At 43.3% G+C, this 13,811-nt stretch overlaps 1 protein-coding gene across 4 annotated transcripts in view; it reads right to left on the bottom strand.

The window, feature by feature from the left end:
• Positions 1 to 340: 340 nt before the first annotated feature.
• Positions 341 to 13,811, bottom strand: part of SYN3 (synapsin III) — a 493,528-nt gene continuing 480,057 nt past the window's right edge. For all 4 annotated transcript variants that reach the window (XM_032266914.1, XM_032266917.1, XM_032266915.1 and 1 more), the window contains exons 13-14: positions 11,838 to 12,129; positions 341 to 8,231 (exon numbers count right to left, since the gene is read on the bottom strand). In XM_032266914.1, the coding sequence (XP_032122805.1) occupies positions 8,099 to 8,231; positions 11,838 to 12,129 (425 nt within the window). In that variant the 3' untranslated portion in view covers positions 341 to 8,098. The remainder of the gene's footprint in view (positions 8,232 to 11,837; positions 12,130 to 13,811) is intronic.

Raw genomic sequence — 13,811 nt, 5'->3', positions numbered from 1 at the left:
CGGTACTCTGTCTTCTGATAATGGCCTGATTTATGAAATGAATGAAAGCAGAGCTAGTTTGGTTGAACTGGACTTGGGGTGGGTGCTTTGGCCACACACCCACTCAGTCCATCTCTTCTTTGTCTCTTCAGGTCTTTCTTGGGTTCTGTGGTGAAACTTTCTGGGCTATGAAGCAATGCTGTTTAAAGGCCATTTGGTATTAGGGACTCTTGTTTGTGGCTCCTGGGATGAGGTGGTTATGATTTTGTTTTCCTTGTGTTTTGAACACTTAGCCCCTAATTTGTAGTCTAAGTAGAAGATAACTTTTAAATAAGTTTTGTTGCTTTGAGTGCTAATCAGGTACTTGTTCTTCAAAGATAGCCTCCTTTTATTTGAAGAATATTTTGCTTTTCAGACTTAAATACACAAAATTCAAGATTTATTTTTTCTACAACAAGAAAAAGGCCAAACACAAATGACTTATACAAATGACTATAGAAACATGCTATAGTGACAAAATCTGAATCACAACGTAGGAATAAAACACTACTAGCATCTGCAGAAAATAGGAATATTGCCAATGTCTTCCTGCTTTTTTAAAAATTCTGTTTTGCATGTAAGGAAATGGCTTGGAATGTTATGTGCTGCAAGAATATTTTGAGTCCTACATACAAGTGAATTTTTTTTGCTACACATGTATATTGAGTTTGTTTTTTTCATCACAGTGAAGAAAATTCAGTCAATATGATTTTCTTGAGGCCATGTTACTTTTAGTAGCTTAATGTATATTAAAGGGTGGGGGTTGTTAACATTTCTTTCTGTGGTATTTTGCGATATCTGAGCTACAGTACAGCCTTTTAAAAATGTGTTAATTAGATGCCGCATGGCTTTAACTGGGTCTGATTAACAAGGTCCTCCTGAAGCTTTGTTGGGTCAATATACTGGTTTTCTTTGTGGCTTTGCAATGTTGCACTATGCAGGGGGTGTATGTATGTGTGTAGTGGGCATGGGAGGACATAGTGACGACCAGAAGCACCAAATACTATAAAACAGGTATTCAGAACGCAGTCTTTTTTGAGTGGTCCTTGAGAACTCTATGGATGGTGCTGGTGTCCCGTGAATACTAGTGCTGCTCTCCATCCTCATCTCAGACTAACTTACAGATGTTACAAATTTCTTTTAGTTTAGGATATTGGCAGTGTGCCTAAACCTAAATTTGCAGATCTCTGACAATAGTTTTTTCTAATTCTTAAGACAATCCTCAAAGCATTTCCTCTTGAAAACCTGACTTTATAGTTAGAAGCTTGTGAAATCCTACATTCTTGTCATTCAACTGAGACTGTTGAGCTGTTTGTGTTGCTGGTGTGTTATGAGAGGGAAACAATAGTTTAGCAGTTAACCTATTCACTGCATGATTTTCTGAGATCACCTGGATATATTATAATGGAAGCAAGAGAGGTTAGAATGCCATAGCAAGCATCTTAGTAAGATGTGGTTCGACATGGTTGACTTGTAGTCCTACGACTTTCTGTAGCCCTTTATTTTTCCCTTTACTTTTATTAACAGGGGCTTCCTCTGCCCTATTCCCCCCATTTATAAATGAAAGATACAGATTTGACATGTCTGGGAATCAAATCATGGAAGGTGTCCTTCCAACTTAAGATTTTGAGATTCCTTGTGTAAAAAGTGTTGAGTTCTGACTCTTCGACTCTTGCTTGGGTCTTTCCAATTCCTGAGACCACTGCTTTGCTTATTGCCTCTAATTCTTTAGCAGAGCTGGACATTTCTACTTTTTGCTCACTATTCTCAAGGCCCACCACTAAGGCTTGCCTTTCTCCTACTCTAGGCAGTAGCTGCGTGATTACAGAGCTTCAGAGAGGAGCTGGGCAGGTCCCAGTGCTCTGCTTGCCATATGCATGAGCAGTGCTTCTTTGGGTAGTCTTCAGTTGACTGTAGAAGATGTGGAGTGGATAAGATTATTGGGAAGTACTGGGTGAGTCACATAGAAGAAATATTTAACTGACTAGCTTAAATGTCACTCCTGAGATTCTCCAACAGGTTACAGTACTTAGTTTCTGCTATTCCATAGCAAAACATAATATGGTAACTGAGTGCCAAAGAAATATGACCTTGCTCCTGCTCTAGACTCAGTGAAAGACCGTGGAGAGCAGACACTTAGAATATGAGAGTCTGGAAACAAATTACAGTTGAGAAGACCAATCTGTATAAAAATAATGAAAGGGATTTAGAATTTTCAAGGATTAAAACATATGTAGTCAGATGCAGTGGCTCGCACCTGTAATCCCAGCACTTTGGGAGGCCTAGGTGGGAGGGTTGCTTGAGGCCAGGGGTTTGAGACCAGCCTGGGCAATATAGCAAAACCTTGTCTCTATAAAATAAATGTATTTTATACATGTGTTGTAGAAAGAACGTTTAGTTTTAGATTGATTTCCCTTACAGGAATGCCTCACCAGTTCCAAGAAATATTTCCCAGCCACTTTCTTCTTTTCCTCTTGGCCTGCTAATTCATCTCAATGCAAGGTCTAAGTGTCCACATCTCATCTCTTTCAGCTGCGTGTCTTGTCCATGGAAACAGAAGGGAGCCTCTGTGTCTCTTATGCATTGTGTTTGATCAATGAACGGCTTTAACTTGCTTGTTGCCCAGCCTTCCAATTTGTCTTTTACCAAACCAAAAGTGCTACCTTCTATTAGACCGAAACAATTTAATCAGCAGCAACTTAGGAGTCTAGGACAGCTTTTGACACTTAGTATAGTTAGTAACCAGCTAGCTTGCCTTCTGGGATAAAGGAAAAGCAGAGACGCAAGTGAAAGTGCTCTTATGCAATGAGCCATATCTCCAGAATAATTAAGCCACCACTTGTATCTGCAAGGCTGACTTAATGAGCTTAACCCATGACTAACCTGCATCCTTCCACCAATTCAAAACATGTAAAATGAGCCACCAGTGTTTTAAGAAGTTGAATAAAGCATAAGAGATTAGTCTGTCCTCAGGTGCTGGAAGGGGCAGGTCCTGCAAGGACTCTGTGTGCTCCTGGGCTGGTTTGAGCTGAGGCTGTGCTGTTTGGAAACTTATGTTCTGTTGTGTGATGCACAGTCTGTGTACTTCCTTTCCTTGGTCCTGGACCTTTGCTGTGTAAGCTGTGGGGTTGTCCTGCTCTGCTCACTAGAACCTCCCTGACCAATGCTGACAATGGCAACTCCCCTGCGGCTCACAGCCCTGCAGTCATCCCACCTTACGGGCCCCAAGGAGTGGTCTCATGTTCTTTCTGCCTGCTCCCATTCTTTTTCAGATTCAATCTAGAACTCTTTTTGAGGGTGAAAACCTGCCATTGATTTTCTTCAGCTTCTTTTCTCAGTTATCTCATTTGATTGGGTTTCTGTTGGTTTGATTCGATGCCTAGGCAAGTGACTTCCATATATTGATGCTCTTAGAAAAACATCCTTTTACTCCAATCTTAATACTTTTGTTTGGATTTTATTTCATAGTTTTCTAGGAGGGCCAAACTAAAACATGTCCTAAACACCTGCTGGGTGCCATGCAATGTGCTCTGAGTGTCACTCTTATGGGTCATACACAAGACACCTGCACTAGCTTGCTTTCCCCTGGACTCCTTTCACAGGGAATCCAGATGAACTTCCAGAAGGCAGCTGATTTTCAGTTTTATGGGGTTTGCTGCTGTGTTTGTTACCATGTGAGTGAAGAGCTATCATCCCTTAAATTTTGGAAAGAAAGAATTGAATGTTAGTTCTAGCCTGAATGGGTCTGAATAGTAGTTAATTCAGCAGGGACTGAATGTTAGGCTAGAGAATGTAGTAATAAAGAGAATATAAGGAACTGATGGAAGAGAAAGGATATTCCACAGTTCCTGGAAAGCTGATTTTACATTTAACCAAAGTACAGTACCATTTTATCATGCTGACAGGAGGAAGAGCTGGAAGAAATGTTCTCTGGCTGGCAGAGTTGTCCACTAAGGCTGCGTTTTTAAATCCCTGCTTATTGTGCAGAAAGCAAATAAGCCTTTGTTGTGTTTCAGCTTCCCCGAGTCAGCTTGGAGGGAAAATGCTAACCTTTCTCTGGGTCAAAGTTGTGAAACAAAGTAAAAAACAACAAACATAACGTTTTAGAATCTATATAGCATGACTCCCCTCTCCCTCCTTTTTGCCCTTTCCCATTTCAAAATGTCACAATTACTAAAGGTTATATTTTTGGAAGGAACATGTGCTAGCCTCTGTGAGGAAACAGACTATTTTGGGGGTCTGTGGTTGCCATGAGGCCTATGTGTCCTTGGTTTCTATATTCATACACAGACCAGTGGGAAAATGATTTAAATGTGTTGGCTATAAACTAGCATCATGTCATGGATCTGGATATATATGTGCATGATTATAAAAATCAGGATGCCTGGCCTGATTTGGAGTTTGGAAGGAGTTTCTGCTACTGCAGTACACAGATACTGGAGTATCCTTTGAATGCTGAGGTGTGTCTGAGGCCAAGGGACAGAATATAGGAACATAGGAAAATTTAAGCCATGCAGTCATTATTCAGGGGCCACTAGTTTTACTCACTAAAAAGCTGGGTTCCTAGCTGCATTGGAGACTATAGCACATCCATACATGTAGCATAGTTTCTCATTCAGTGACTTTCCCACACAGCCCAGCTCAGGGCTGCTGGTCTTACTTCTAAGTGCATTTAAAGTGGGGAGATTGACAAAGATGCAGGTTCTTGATCTTGTGACCAGAAATTCTGACTCCTTTGGTCTGAAATGAAGCTTCATCCGCCTTTGTAACTAGCTCTCCCCATTGCCATGGTCCATACTTTGAGAAATTTTGTCCAGCCTATTACCACTCAGTTACGTGTTTTGAGCTATCTTTTATTACTAAGTGAAAATTGGGTGAGATTGTTGAAGAGAGACAATTGTCACAGGTGTTTCCTGTGTTCTTAATCTGAAACTTGTGGACCTCATGGTCACACCCTGCCCTACAAGTTTTACCCTTTTATTCAGGATGTCAAATGGCATTACTTATTAATATTTCAAAGGTCTACCCCTGAGTAAGAAGGGTGAATTTTCTTTTTTAAGTGGAAGAAACCAAACTTCAACTCCTATAGCTCTCTCTGTCCGAATCTTGTAGTAGACTGCTGTTATAAGTAGTGCTCTAGGTCCTTCTAATGGGGGAACCTCAACTGCCCTTGTCAGGAAAGAAGCACCCTGGAACCTTCAAGCCTGAGAGGCTGGTATTTTGGTTCTCTCAACATGTGAATTATACTAGTGACCCCTATCTTCTCAGGGACAAGTGGGGAAGCCATTCTCCTCTTGAAGCAGGTCTCCAGAGAACTATGAACAGATAATGAAGCTACAGGATTTTAGGACGTGCATTTGTCAATTCCCAGTTATTATCCAGGCATGTATGTGTGTGTGTGTGTGTGTGTGTGTGTGTGTGTGTAAGTAATGGGACTCCTAGAACCACTGGCGAATCATCAGACCTCACATTCATCAATATTTATACTCTCTTCTGTTAAACTTCTTTTAACAGAATAGCTTAAAAAGGACCCACATCTGACATTTTGAATTTCGCCTCCTGTCTCTTTTCCTTATGCCCCACTTGGCTTTCTTCAGAGGTTGCAAGGGAGTGGTAAAAGAATTAAGTGAGCAGCAGCAGGAGGATGAAGCAAAGTTCTACCAGACTGTAAATTGGTCTGATCTATTCCCTGCCATCACCTGACCTCCCCCAACCATGACTGGAATACTGACCCCGGGACCCCCACCTCCACCACCTTGGGGGTCTAGAAGAATGTGTTGAGAGTGATACCTGCAAAGCAGCCGCTTCACGTGTCTGACTGCCCACTGCATCATCTCAACTGCCTCTGGAAAGGATTCTGGCAGCTCCTGGCCAAACTAGTTCTGTTGCTTTGCATAGGCTGAGCAAAAAGAAGGGAGATGTGTTACTGGGCACAGTGAGCTCCAGACATGCCAGACACTCAGGGACTGTTCTGTAACACAGAACTCAGCCAAACGTAGGACAGAATAAGGGTGGTGGGCTTTTTGGGCACTGGAAAGACTACCAGGCCTTTGCTTGTTCACCTCTCACCTCATACCATGGCTATTTTATTTGCTGCCGATCCTTGCCAGTGTTAATCAGGCCTGAGCCTGCCAGTCTCCAGCTGCCAAATTATGGCTCCCAGTGGTCACTGGCAATTGGACCTATCTGATCTTTCTTATGCTAGGTCTACTACTTATTATTGAATCCAAGACCAAGGGTCTTGAACAAGAGGAGAGAGGACTTCTGAATTAGCCTGGGCTCTCTTGCTCTTAAATACTGACCAGATCATGAGTGAGGGAAGAGGGCAATGTGGAGATGACCACCCTAAAGGCCAAGTGGCTCTCTGACAGCCAGGTGCACAGCTAGTGCTTTTGATACTGAGCCAGTCTCCAGCCAATAGCCTGTCAAAAGCCAGCTTGAAGGCAGGCTTTTCTGAGGTTGAGAGTTCTAAGTGACTCAATGCCCACAGAAGGAGAGAGTCTCCGGCCCCAAACCACTCCAGTTTGGCTTTGGAGGACCAAAAAGGAGATGATTGCTTTTATGCTCCTGGGAGCCTGGATGGATCTCAGCTGATTGATTACCAAGCAATCTACATTATGGACATAATTAGAGCTGCTCCAGGCCAGAGCCACTTCCATTTTTACTTCCCTCTCTCCCTTCCCTATGGACAGCAAGGGGAAGACATATCTCGGGTTGCAAAGTGGGAGGTAAAGGGCTAGCATGGCTATGTTATAGCTTCTTGGTCTCTCTGGGACCAGGAGACCTTCTGGCACCTACAATATTTCTAGCACCAGGTGCTTGGTGATTTGGATCACCCCTGAACCCTATCTGAGCATGAACGGCCGGGTGGTATGGGGGAAAGATCTCTGGGAAGGGAGTTAGACTACTTTTTCCAGCTCCGCAACTAACTTGTTGAGTCAAATCAGTTTGGATTTAACAAAGCTGATTTCTTTCCTGCAGGAATTCCAAAAGCCTTTGACGTATATTATATACAATGCATCTCCAAAAAAGAAATACAAACTGATTCCTAAACATATTTGACCATGGGGCCATTTTGAAACTGAGTAACTTACCAACATCTTGCTGTACAGAGTTTGTGAAATGCCACACTAGAAGTGACTATCATTGCATTTTGGATCCTATGGCATTGATCTGTTGATTCTCTCTGGTTCCCAGTAGAGCTGTAAAAAGGAAATGGCATCCCTAGTGGGAGGCCAGAGAGACCAAACAGTGGTGTAACAGAATGGGTACAGGAGCCCTAACCTAACCCTTTTTCTTGGGAAGTCCAGGGCCTCCTTCTCCTCTATGAACTAGTCGTTATTCCTACAAGAACCTGTCATCTGCTCTTGGCTGTCCAAATAAGAATAATGCTCTGGGTATGAGTGGCATTACAAGGGCCCCTCTGTTTCTTTTGTGTTCTGAAAGACCCCACTTGTCACACAGGGTCTGGTTTCTTTTTTGGCCTCAGGACCCCACTAGTGGCTGGATGTGATGGGGGCCTTTGCCTACCTGGTCTAAGCGCAGGTCTTGAGCGTGGATGGAACTAGCATGGGCAGGTGGTGAGTTCCCCTGGCTGGGATTTTCTCTTTTTGTTTGCAAAACACTGTTAAAAGATTATTGCCTCCTATATTGCTGAGGTTCGACTACAGTGTCTGCATTTGATGGAGGTGGGGCAAGGCCTAGAGGAGGCCTTTGCCCAAAGGTGAGCAAAATGCTAATAAGAAATGTGAAAACTAGCCACTCGCAGACATCTCACTTGGTTATCTGGCAGGGAAGCAGGCATGTGGGTAGGCAGAGGGATGTGATACCCATCTCTCAGGCCTGTTTTGAGGAACCTGGAGGCTCTCAAAGGCCCACCTCTCAGTCAGACAATGCTGGAATGTCACGGTAAAGGAAAATGGGAAAACATAGATAATCAGATCCTGGGTCAAAGGCATTTAGAAAGTATGTTCTCAGGCCCTCCATTCTGTTCCCATCAGGAACCAAGGCTGAGAAGGAAGATGAGGCAGGAGGGGGACGAGTGTAGCAGAGCACTCTTCCCGTCCCAGCCTGGATGGCGTTAGTCAGAGAACAGGCTGGCAAAAGACTTCCTCAGGTTGCGGATGGTTTCGGCCTTGGCCTCATCTTCACTTGGGTTCCCACGCTGGGAGGTGTCGGATGTGCTGAGGCTGTTAGTCAGGGACTGAGATTTGCTGAAACAGAAAGTCAGGGGGGTTGGGGAAGACAAGGTGAAGACTATCAAAGAAATGGGTCTTGGGGGCTTGCCTGTAAGCCAGATGGGCAACCCCATCACCATAAGAACATTAAGACTGGAAACCAGGCATTTCAATGCTTACACAATGTTAGGTACATCACACACACAGTTTAATCTGCAAGGTGGTTGTTTTCCTCATTTCTTAGGTTCAGAAATTGGGGTTCACAGAGTTAAGTAACTTGCTCAGGTCCTCACAGCAAGTAATGGGGGAGCACCCAGAGCTCACATTCTTTCCATTATACCAGGCTGTTTAGGCAGCAGGCATTGTTGGAGAGTAGCTTGGCTGCTCTCCTGCCTATGGATACAAACCCACTTTGTAAACTGCAATGTGCTGTATCAGCATCAGGTTATAGTTATTTCCAGCATTTGTTTAGGTATCAGGAGGCCTGTATTCTAGAACCTTCTCTGCTCGTTGATGTCTGTGGCCTTGGGCAAGGAACTTACCTTCTCAGGGCTTCCTTTACCTCACCTGTAGAGTGCAGGGTATGTCCTGCTGACCCTCAGGCTTCTTCCAGCTCTGACATTCAGGGCTTCAATTCCCACCTCTTCTCCAGCACCTTTATGGCCAATCTGCCCCCTACCCCCTTTTGGAATTCTTTTAGTGCCAACTTTTTGAATGGCAGGTGCCATTCTGAGTGCTTCCCAAATGGTGGCCTGTAGCAACTGCTTGCTGAACACTTCCCCTGTGCTAGGGGACAGGGGTATAAAGATGAATATGCTTCAGGCCCTGCCTCAGGAGGCTCACAGTCATAGGAGGGGAGGCAACAGACATAGGAAGAGATGATGTAAATATGTCAAAAGTTCAAGAGGTCTGCATGGGATGCTGTCGTCACATTAAAAACTGCGGAATTTAAAGCAGGGACTGTCTTTTATTCCTTGCTTATTGCCCCTCAGAGAGTCTTATCTAGAACAAGGCACAGAGTAGGTATTCGGTAAATACCTGCTGACTTGAATTGAACCAAATTCTTTAAAGCAATAAGTCAGGAAATTTACATGTTTTTAGCTAGAATACTGTAAGGTCAATGACCAAACCTGGTTGAAGGCCCAGAGCCCTTGTCTGTCCTGTGATTAGCTGGGCTGATCTCCTTAAGTGGTGACAGGCTGTACGCAGAGAAGTCTGTAGTGCCAGCAGCATTCTAAGCACCAACTGTGCATAAATTCGTTGCAATCCCTATAATAACCCTGTGAGGCTGTTGTCCCCATTCTGTATGTGAGGAAATTGAAGCACAGCAACGTTAGGCAACTTAGCTGAGATCGTGTCGTTTTCAAGACCCAGGCATTCTGACTCTAGAGTCTGTGTGTCAGCTCCTATTTCATATTACCAGGAGGGCCATTTGCTAGCATTTGTCAAACTAAAAATACACTTATCCTTTGATCTAACAATACAATGGCAGGTTATTTTCTCTAGAGTGAGTCTTGCAACTATGAAAGTATATGTTCAGATTTATTAATTGCAGCATTATTTGTAAGATCAATCCAAGTTTCTATTTGTGGTGGATTAGTTGATAAATTATAGTACAACTGTACAGTGGAATACTATATAGCCATGAAAAATAAAATTCCAAAGAACTGGGTGCCCCAGGATTTATTATTAAACATGAAAAGCAGGGAGCAGAATTGTGTGGATAGTGAATACTCCTGTGTGTGTAAGAAAATGAGGGAGAGGATTCGAACACTTTTAAAATTATTCATGCAAATATTTTTATTTGCATAAATAATTAGCCAAACAAGCAAAATATTTATGCAAATATTTTCATTTGCATAAGGAAGCACTGAAAGGACATATAGGAACCAACAAAAGTCATTTCTGGGGACAAGATGCAGTGAAACATTGGATGAGAATGGGGCGGGAATGAGGCTTTTCAACATAAATCTTTGATATCTTTATTTATTTATTTATTTTTTGAGACAGAGTCTCACTCTGTTGCCCAGGCTGGAGTGCACTGGCGCAATCTCAGCTCACTGCAACCTCTGCCTCCCAGGTTCAAGCTATTCTGCCTTAGCCTCTTAAGTCGCTAGGACTACATGTGTGCACCAACACACCCATATAATTTTTGTATTTTTTAGTAGAGATGGGGTTTCACCATGTTGGCCAGGCTGGTCTCAAACTCCTGTCCTCAGGTGATCCACCCACCCTGGCCTCCCAAAATGTTGGGATTATAGGCGAGAGCCACCATACCTGGCCTGATATTTTTTTAGATCTTTGAACCATGTGAAGATATTACCTAATCAAAAAAATTGTTGTTAGCATGATCCCTAGACTGGATGTCCTGGGTTCAATCCCAGCTCTTTTAGTTATTAACTGGAAACTTTGGCAAGTTATTTAATCTTTCTTTTCTTACTCATCTGTACAATGGGGATAAGAAATAGTTATTAACTTCTAAGCTTGTGAGAACTTAAAAAAAATCAAGTAGGTAAAGTGCTTGGCACATAGTAAGTAGATAACAGCTGTTAGCTGTGAACTGTGATGATCAACATTTGGCCTTGAAGGAAGGTAGAGCTTTCCAAAGAACAGTTACTTGGGACCTCTCTTTAGGACCTCAAAACAAGAGATGGGCCTGAGAGGAAACAGGATGTATGTGTGTATTGTGATGGATGGCTTACAAAAATGACTGCAATGATTCCTCTTGTCCCTGTAGCCTGCCCTTTTGAGATGTGACTTCACGACTCCTCCCACCAAGTTTATTTCCTACTTCTTGAATGTGGGTTTGGCCCTGTGACTTGCTTTGACTAAAAGCATGTGATAGAATAACACTTCATAACTCCCAAGGCTGGGCCTCAAGAGATCTTGCAACTTGTACTCTCTCCCTTTTTAAAAGCAGGTCTACCATGTGAGAAAGCTCGGCTTAGCCTTGGGGAGGATGAGACCCCATGGAGAGAGAGGGGCCTGGCTGACAGCTAGCACCAACAACCAAAAGTGTATGTGGGGCCTTCTTGGACCATCCAGCCTCAGTGAAGCTGCTGGATGACTGCAGTTGTATGAGTGATCCCAGGAAAGTAGGGTTGCCAGGATAAGTGTATAAAAATGTGCAGATCAATTTGCATTTCAGATGAAAAGCTAAGACCTTTTTTTTAGTGTAAATATATTCCATGCAATGTTTGGGGCATACTTATACTCACAATTATCTGTTTTTTTTTTTAATCTGAAATATAAATCTAACTGGGTATCCTGTAATTCTATAGGAGACACCAGCAGAAGATCCTCCCAGCTAAGCTAAACTCAGGATAAGCAGCTGAACCAAAACACTATGAACAAAGAAAATGGTTATTTTCTTCAGCCACTAAGTTTTGGGGTGGTTTGTTATGCAGCAAAAGGTAACTGATCTGTGTTACACAGAGGGTCACGGTGGTGCCTAATCTATACTCTCACCTTGCTGGGCCTCCCCCCAAAATTCCATCCTCTAGTTCTCTTTTTACCTATTTAAATTCTAGGCAAGGCCTCATTGGGTCCTCCTTTGTCTCCAACACACTAACCCTGAATCAGTCAAGCTCTGCCTACACCCCAGCGCTATCCTATACCTTTTCCAATTCCCAAAGGACTTACTTGAGATGTGGATGGGGTGGTGCTGGCTTCTTGGACTCTTCACCCTGCTGGGAGCTGCTGCGGCCCTGCACAGGGGGCCGGGGCTGTGAGGTGAGGGTGGCACCTGGCTTGGAGGCCTGGTTTGGGGAGCTGCCACTGGATGCCCGGGATAGTTGCGGAGAGCCTGGTGACCTTTGCTGTTGTGGAGATCCCGACTGGGGGCTTAGGGGCTGCTGGCCTTGTGGGGAGAGCCTCTGTTGGGAGGGGCTTCCAGATCTCTGGGGCTGAGGAGACTGAGCTTGGCGAGGGCCTCCTAAAGGGCCAGAAAATAAAAGGTTCAGTTCAATTTTTTTCTTAGGATAAATATGGCTGTACACAAATAATGTTGCTTCAAGGATGTTGATTGCAGTGTTTCTTATAACAGTGAAAAATTGAAAACCATATAAATGCCTAACCATAAGGAAGTAATTAGGAACATTAAGATACATCTGTATAACGGAATATGCTGTGGTTATCACATAGGATGTGGCTGAGTAATATTAAATGACATAGAATACTCTTGATAACATATGCTAAATATTATACTGCTGAACAAAATAGCTTAGAATACAGTACATATGGTTTTATTTTGGCACATATGTATAAACATATATAAAAAAGAAAGTGGAAGATTGTACTCTAAACTAGTGTGTCTCAGACTTTAATGTGTATATGAATCACTGGGCATCTGGTCAAAATAAAGATTCTGTTAGCGTGGGTCTTGGGCTGTGTTACGAACCGAATTGTGTTCGCCCTGTCCCAATTCATATGTTGAAACCTTAATTAACCCTCACCCTCAATGCAATTCTCTTTGGAGATAGGATCTTTAAAGAGGTAATTGAAGTTAAATGAGGTGACAGGGTGGGACCCTAATCTGATAGGTTTGGTGTCCTTATTAAGAGGAGATAGAAACATCAAGAGTGTCACATACCCGGGCACAGAGAAAAGGACATGCAAGGATACACAAAGAAGGCTGCCATCTGCAAGTCAAGGAGAGAAGCTGTGCCCAAAACCAACCCTGCCAGCTCCTTGATCTTGAACCTGCCACCTCCAGAGAACTGTGAAAAAATGTCTGTTGTTTAAGGCCCCCCAGTCTATGGCATTTTGCTATTAAGGCAGTCTGACAAGACTACCATAGGCAGGGTCTGCGATTCTAGATTTCTAATGGATTCCCAGCTTATCCTACTTTGAGTAATGAGGCACTAATAATAATTACAAAAGTGGTGAGATTATGAAGGATTTTAATTCTCTTTTTTTCTCACTGATATCTTCCACACTGAAGATGTCTTTCTTTGGAAACAATGAAAAGAATTAACTCTGACTTTTTGGGTTGCTCTCTAAACTTTTCCAAGAACTTTCAAAAGCAGCATGTCATCTGATCTAGAGAGGCCAGTGCGGAAGATACCATTCTTCTCATCACATATTGGTGGAGACTGAGTCTTATAAGGTTTTCCAACTGGAAGAGTAGCCGCAGAAAGCTCAAAGAGAATCTTGGTTTCTCCCTGTCACCACACAGGGCACACAGGCTTTCTCATGCAAGCCAAGGGGCATCTAAGCTTGGGGATGTTGTAGCCACTCAGAAATGACTTTGAGTAGAATTTCAAGGCCCAAAACCATCAAGGTACACTCTCCTCACCCTGAAATTCTGGGGGTCAGCACTGTTGATGGTGAATTGCATTTTGCCAAAGCTGACTGGCTGCCCGCTGGTCTCTTCTCCCTAGGACCTGCTGCAGCTGGGAGAGTGGGCTTGTGCTGGGGTTATTCCTGCCACATTTTTTTTTTTTTGAGAGCACTTTAGGCAGGTTAGGAGACCAAGAATTAAATGGTGCTGGAACCCATTTCTGTGACCCTTTAACAACGGGGCTCCTACTGAGCATCTGTTATGTCGCTAGCTTTGGACTGGGCATCCTCACAACAGCTCTGTGGGTTAGGCATGATTCTCATCCCCTACCCCCG

The sequence above is a fragment of the Sapajus apella genome, unplaced genomic scaffold, assembly GCF_009761245.1.
Source record: "Sapajus apella isolate SASKATOON/1434 unplaced genomic scaffold, GSC_monkey_1.0 scaffold162, whole genome shotgun sequence".
Taxonomy (NCBI): Eukaryota; Metazoa; Chordata; class Mammalia; order Primates; family Cebidae; genus Sapajus; species Sapajus apella.
This window is presented reverse-complemented; position numbering and strand designations above follow the sequence as displayed.